General features: G+C 42.6%; 1 protein-coding gene across 1 annotated transcript in view; it reads right to left on the bottom strand.

Moving 5' to 3' along the window:
- Positions 1 to 7,500, bottom strand: part of LOC143283815 (CD109 antigen-like) — a 69,005-nt gene that overhangs the window by 30,323 nt on the left and 31,182 nt on the right. Inside the window, exons 19-20 of the mRNA XM_076590189.1 lie at positions 5,499 to 5,616; positions 1,112 to 1,225 (exon numbers count right to left, since the gene is read on the bottom strand). Of these exons, the coding sequence (XP_076446304.1) occupies positions 1,112 to 1,225; positions 5,499 to 5,616 (232 nt within the window). The remainder of the gene's footprint in view (positions 1 to 1,111; positions 1,226 to 5,498; positions 5,617 to 7,500) is intronic.

Below are 7,500 nucleotides of genomic sequence, written 5' to 3'. Positions count from 1 at the left end.
CTCCTCCTTCTCCTCCCCCAACTACTAGTACTACTACTACTATATCTTCTTCCTCCTCCTCCTCCTCCTCCTCCTCCCCCAACTACTAGCACTACTACTACTATATCTTCCTCCTCCTCCTCCTCCCCCAACTACTAGTACTACTACCACTATATCTTCCTCCTCCTCCTCCTCCCCCAACTAGTAGTACTACTACCACTATATCTTCCTCCTCCTCCTTCTCCTCCCCCAACTAGTAGTACTACTACCACTATATCTTCCTCCTCCTCCTCCTCCTCCTCCTCCTCCTCCTCCCCCAACTACTAGTACTACTACTACTATATCTTCCTCCTCCTCCTCCTCCTCCCCCAACTACTAGTACTACTACTACTATATCTTCCTCCTCCTCCTCCTCCTCCCCCAACTACTAGTACTACTACTACTCTTTACATTTCTCGTCCTCCTCCTCCTCCACTACTACCGTTACTATTACTACTCTTTATCCTTCTCCTCCACTACTACTTTTACTACTACTCCTTATCTTTCTCCTCCTCCTCCATTACTGCTATTACTACTCTTGATCTTTCTCCTCCTCCTTCTCCTCCACTACTACTATTACTACTACTACTCTTTATCTTCCCCCTCCTCTTCCTCCCAACCTGCTACTTACACTATTTATCTACTCCTCCTCCTACTACCACTACTCCTTCTCCTCTTTATCTACCTCCTCCCTGCTACTACTGCTACTACTACTACCACTACTACGTCTTTATCTTCCTCCTTCCCCACTACTACTATAACTGCTCTTCCTCTATCTTCCTCCTCCACTACTACTACTACTACTACTACTACTACTACAGGTCCACTCTACTCTTTATCTTTATCCTACCTTACACTACTACTACTACTACTCTTTATTTTCCTTCTCCTCATCCCCTACTTCTACTACCACTACTAGTACTAACACCACCACCACCACTACTACTACTACTACTACTCTTTATCATCATCATCCTACTACGACTACCACTACATTCTCCTCCCCTACTCTTTATTTTACTACTACTACTACTACTACTACTACTACCACTACTACTACTACTACAGGTCCAGTAGTGGTGAGGCCACTGACGTTCTGCTCGTGCTGCATGTAGTTGAAGACGATGGCCTGCAGCACCAGCTGCTCCCCACGGATGACGGAGTACGGCAGGTTCAGCGTGACGAAGAACGGCCGGAACACTCGGAGCTGGACAACAACAACAACGATGACAACGATGATGACAATGACAATGACAGCGACAACAACAACGGCAATGACAGTGATAACAACAACAACTACAACAACGACAACGATGATGACAACGACAATGACAATGACAACAACAAAAACAACGACAATGACAGTGATAACAGCAACAACAACAACAATGACAACGACATTGATAACAACAACAATGATGAAAACAATGACAACCGCAATGACAGTGATAACAACAACAGCAACGAAAGTAACAATGACAGTGATAACAACAACAACAACGACAGTGACAATGACAGTGATAACAACAACAACAACGACGACAGTGACAATGACAGTGATAACTACAACAGCAACGACAGTGACAATGACAGTGATAACTACAACAGCAACGACAGTGACAATGACAGTGATAACAACAACAGCAACAATGACAATGACAGTGATAACTACAACAGCAACGACAGTGACAATGACAGTGATAACAACAACAGCGACGACAGTGACAATGACAGTGATAACAACAACAGCAACGACAGTGACAATGACAGTGATAACAACAACAGCGACGACAGTGACAATGACAGTGATAACAACAACAGCGACGACAGTGACAATGACAGTGATAACTACAACAGTGACGACAGTGACAATGACAGTGATAACTACAACAGCAACGACAGTGACAATGACAGTGATAACAACAACAGCAACGACAGTGACAATGACAGTGATAACAACAGTGACGACAGTGACAATGACAGTGATAACTACAACAGCAACGACAGTGACAATGACAGTGATAACAACAACAGCAACAATGACAATGACAGTGATAACTACAACAGCAACGACAGTGACAATGACAGTGATAACAACAACAGCAACGACAGTGACAATGACAGTGATAACAACAACAGCGACGACAGTGACAATGACAGTGATAACAACAACAGCAACGACAATGACAGTGATAACAACAACAACGACGACAGTTACAATGATAACAACAACAACAACGACAATGACAGTGATAACAACAACAACGACGACAATGACAGTGATAACAACAACAGCAACGACAGTGACAATGACAGTGATAACAACGACAGTGACAATGACAGTGATAACAACAGCAACGACAGTGACAATGACAGTGATAACAACAACAGCAACGACAGTGACAATGACAGTGATAACAACAACAGTGACAATGACAGTGATAACAACAACAGTGACAATGACAGTGATAACAACAACAGTGACAATGACAGTGATAACAACAACAGCAACGACAGTGACAATGACAGTGATAACAACAACAGCGACGACAGTGACAATGACAGTGATAACAACAACAGCGACGACAGTGACAATGACAGTGATAACAACAACAGCAACAATGACAATGACAGTGATAACTACAACAGTGACAATGACAATGACAGTGATAACTACAACAGCAACGACAGTGACAATGACAGTGATAACAACAACAGCAACGACAGTGACAATGACAGTGATAACTACAACAGCAACGACAGTGACAATGACAGTGATAACAACAACAGCAACAATGACAATGACAGTGATAACTACAACAGCAACGACAGTGACAATGACAGTGATAACAACAACAGCAACGACAGTGACAATGACAGTGATAACAACAACAGCAACGACAATGACAGTGATAACAACAACAACGACGACAGTGACAATGACAGTGATAACAACGACAGTGACAATGACAGTGATAACAACAACAGCAACGACAATGACAGTGATAACAACAACAACGACGACAGTGACAATGACAGTGATAACAACGACAGTGACAATGACAGTGATAGCAACAACAGTGACGACAGTGACAGTGGTAACAACAACAGCAACGACAATGACAGTGGTAACAACAACAGCAACGACAATGACAGTGATAACAACAACAACGACGACAGTGACAATGACAGTGATAACAACGACAGTGACAATGACAGTGATAACAACAGCAACGACAGTGACAATGACAGTGATAACAACAACAGCAACGACAGTGACAATGACAGTGATAACAACAACAGCGACGACAGTGACAATGACAGTGATAACAACAACAGTGACAATGACAGTGATAACAACAACAACGACGACAGTGACAATGACAGTGATAACAACAACAGTGACAATGACAGTGATAACAACAGCGACGACAGTGACAATGACAGTGATAACAACGACAGTGACAATGACAGTGATAACAACAGCAACGACAGTGACAATGACAGTGATAACAACAACAACGACGACAGTGACAATGACAGTGATAACAACAACAGTGACAATGACAGTGATAACAACAACGACGACAGTGACAATGACAGTGATAACAACGACAGTGACAATGACAGTGATAACAACAGCAACGACAGTGACAATGACAGTGATAACAACAACAACGACGACAGTGACAATGACAGTGATAACAACAACAGTGACAATGACAGTGATAACAACAACAACGACGACAGTGACAATGACAGTGATAACAACAACAGTGACAATGACAGTGATAACAACAACGACGACAGTGACAATGACAGTGATAACAACAACAGTGACAATGACAGTGATAACAACAACGACGACGACAGTGACAATGACAGTGATAACAACAATGACAACGATGACAACAACAACAACAGCGACAATGACAGTTATAATGACAGTGATAACAACAACAACGACAATGACAGTGATAACAACAACAATAATGATAACGATGACAACAACGACAGTGATAACAACAACAATAATAACGACAGTGATAACAACAACAATACCAACGATGACAACAACAACAATGACAGTGATAACAACAACGACAATGACAGTGACAGTGACAACAATATCGCGGGTCTCTCTTAAGTGTCAGCTCGCATGGTCAGTTAGATACCTACTGCTGAGTGTAACGATCTGTTTGGCTTCTGCCTTTAAGTTGTTCCAGAAGTTCGAGGTTTTCGTGTTTGTGCTGATACAGACAGACAGACACAGATGTACATACGCACACGGACTCACAGACACAAACATACATACACACAGAGACACAGACCAGGCACAGACACACACACGCACGCAACCAAGCACACACGCACGCACGCACGCACACCCACACACTGTGTGGGTGTCTGAGTTTCTGTGTGTGTGTGTGTGTGTGTGTGTGTGTGCGTGCGTGCGTGCGCGCGTGTGTGTGTATGTGTGTGCGTGTGTGTGTATGAATATGAAAGAGAGACAGATAGGCAGACACAGACAGACAGACAGACTGATAGACAGACGTAGTCAGACGGACACAGACAGACAGACAGACAGAAACAGAGACTAGCATACACACATACACACAGACAGACACGAACAGAGAGGCAGACAGACAGATATGCATACAGTCATATAGACAGACAGACAAACAGGCACAGACAGAGACGGTCAGGAAGACAGACGGACAGATAGACTGACAGATACAAACAGACAGAAGGACATACGCACAGAGAGACATACACACAGAGGGACAGACAGACAGTCGGGCAGACATACACACAGACAGACATACACACACATACAGACACAGACAGACATACAGACGCAGACAGTAGACAAACAGATGGACAGACATACATACAGAGAGACATACATATAGACAAACACAAACACAGACAGACGGACAGACATACAGACAGACACAGACAGACAGATGGACAGAAGCTAAAGAAACAGACAGAAGCAGACAGATATGCAGATACAAACAGACAGACAGACAGACATACACACAGACATACCGACACAAACAGACAGATGGAAATACAGACATAGACACACAGGCAGACATACAGACAGAGACAGACAGACATACATCACACATGCAGACATACCGACACAAACAGACAGATGGACATACAGACACACGGGCAGACATACACAGAGAGACAGACACAGACACACAGGCAGACATACCGACACAAACAGACAGATGGACATACAGACACACGGGCAGACATACACAGAGAGACAGACACAGACACACAGGCAGACATACCGACACAAACAGACAGATGGACATACAGACACAGACACACAGGCAGACATACCGACACAAAAAGACAGATAAAGAAACAGAGGGAAAGACAGACGGAAAGACAGGTAGACAGACAGACAGACAAACAGACAGACAGACGGACAGAGGGGGTTTGGGGGGGGGGGTGATCACCTTGGAGGTGGTGGGGGCCACCCCCAGGCCTGCAGTGGGGCTGACGGCGAAGGCCGAGGTGACCCAGGAGGTGATGGTGTCTGGCACTGTGGTGTTCACTGTGGCCCTGCCCTCACCACTGCAGTCATCGTCATCATCATCGTCATCATCATCATCATCGTCGTCATCATCGTCGTCTTCATCATCATCATCATCGTCATTATCATCATCGTCTTCATCATCATCGTCATCATCATCGTCTTCATCGTCATCGTCATCATCATGGTTATTGTTGTTGTTGTTAGTATTATGTGTTCACTGTGGACCTGCCCTCACCACTGCAGTCATCATCATCATCATCGTCATCATCATCATCGTCGTCATCATCATCATCGTCATCATCATCATCATCATCGTCATCGTCATCATCATCATCATTGTCGTTATCATCATCATCATCGTCGTCTTCATCATCATCGTCATCGTCATCATCATGGTTATTGTTGTTGTTGTTAGTATTATGTGTTCACTGTGTACCCGCCCTCACCACTGCAGTCATCATCGTCATCATCATCGTCATCATCATCATCGTCGTCGTCGTCGTCATCATCATCATCATCATCGTCGTCATTATCATCATCATCGTCGTCGTCATCATCGTCATCATCATATCGTGATCGTCATCATCATATCGTGATCATCATCATCATCATCATGGTTAATATTGTTGTTGTTAGTATTATGTGTTCACTGTGGCCCTGCCCTCACCACTCCAGTCATCATCATCATCGTCATCATCATCATCGTCATCATCATATCGTCATCATCATCATCATCGTCATCATCATATCGTCATCATCATCATCATGGCTAATATTGTTGTTGTTAGTATTATGTGTTCACTGTGGCCCTGCCCTCACCACTGCTGGAGGGGGGACGTGGGTGGTTGGTGGGGGAGGGGACAGCACTCATCATCATCATGATGGTATGGTCAGCATCGATACCAGTAATAATAATAACAATAATGAAAAGATTATTATCATTATTATTATTATTATTTTGTTGTTGTTGTTTTCATTATCATCATCATTATAATCATCATTATTGTCATCAGTAATAGTAGTAGTAGTAGTAGTAGCAGTAGCAGTAGTAGTAGCAGCAGCAGCATTATCTTATATTATTAGCGTTATCGTTACTACTATCATTGTCACCACCATCACTATATTCATAACTATCAGTAGAAGTAGTAGTCGTTGTAGCAGTGGCAGTAGTAGCAACATGAAGACAGACACTCAGACAGTCATACAGAGAGACAGACGGACGGACGGACGGACGAACGGACCGACACAGTTACAGAGACAGAGACGGAGCTATGTAACAATATCGAAACATTATTTTCTTTAATACTTAATCCAGTCTACTTATTTCCTTCAGTGTCCTTTTATTTTTAAAAAAAAAGAGAAAAAAAAAGTGGGAGCGATAAATGCTATGTGGCTGGAAACTATCGATTTTTAATCACACATCTTAATGTTAATCGATTTTAGTCAAACATCTCAATGCTGACATCTAAAGTAATAAGCTTCAAGGAGGCGTCAAATCGTGCACACTGATCCAATACAAGCCAGAACACTTCTGCTTTATTCTGAAAAGGGTGCATGACTTTCGCACACAGCTGACGTGCTGCTCGGCCCTTGAGAAATTACCACAGTTATGTGGTCATAAAACCTTAAACCAAAGTGAAATGAAATACTTAAACAAATATGTATATGTATCAAATGTAATTCTAAAAGATTATAAATATATATATATATATACATACGGTAAATGACTGAAATTTACACAGGAAAAAAACACGCTAACCAGTGTATGGTTGGCATCATTTTGCATAACCAATCGTCTATCACGATTACAGATCTTCTCTATCCATTACATTCACAACTGTTAACAAAATAATACTACATTTACATGTAAACTGGGCAATGAAAATGATTAAAACCTGTTACATCGCTAACTACTGATACCA

This window comes from Babylonia areolata, chromosome 7 (genome assembly GCF_041734735.1).
Source record: "Babylonia areolata isolate BAREFJ2019XMU chromosome 7, ASM4173473v1, whole genome shotgun sequence".
Lineage (NCBI taxonomy): Eukaryota > Metazoa > Mollusca > Gastropoda > Neogastropoda > Buccinidae > Babylonia > Babylonia areolata.
This window is presented reverse-complemented; position numbering and strand designations above follow the sequence as displayed.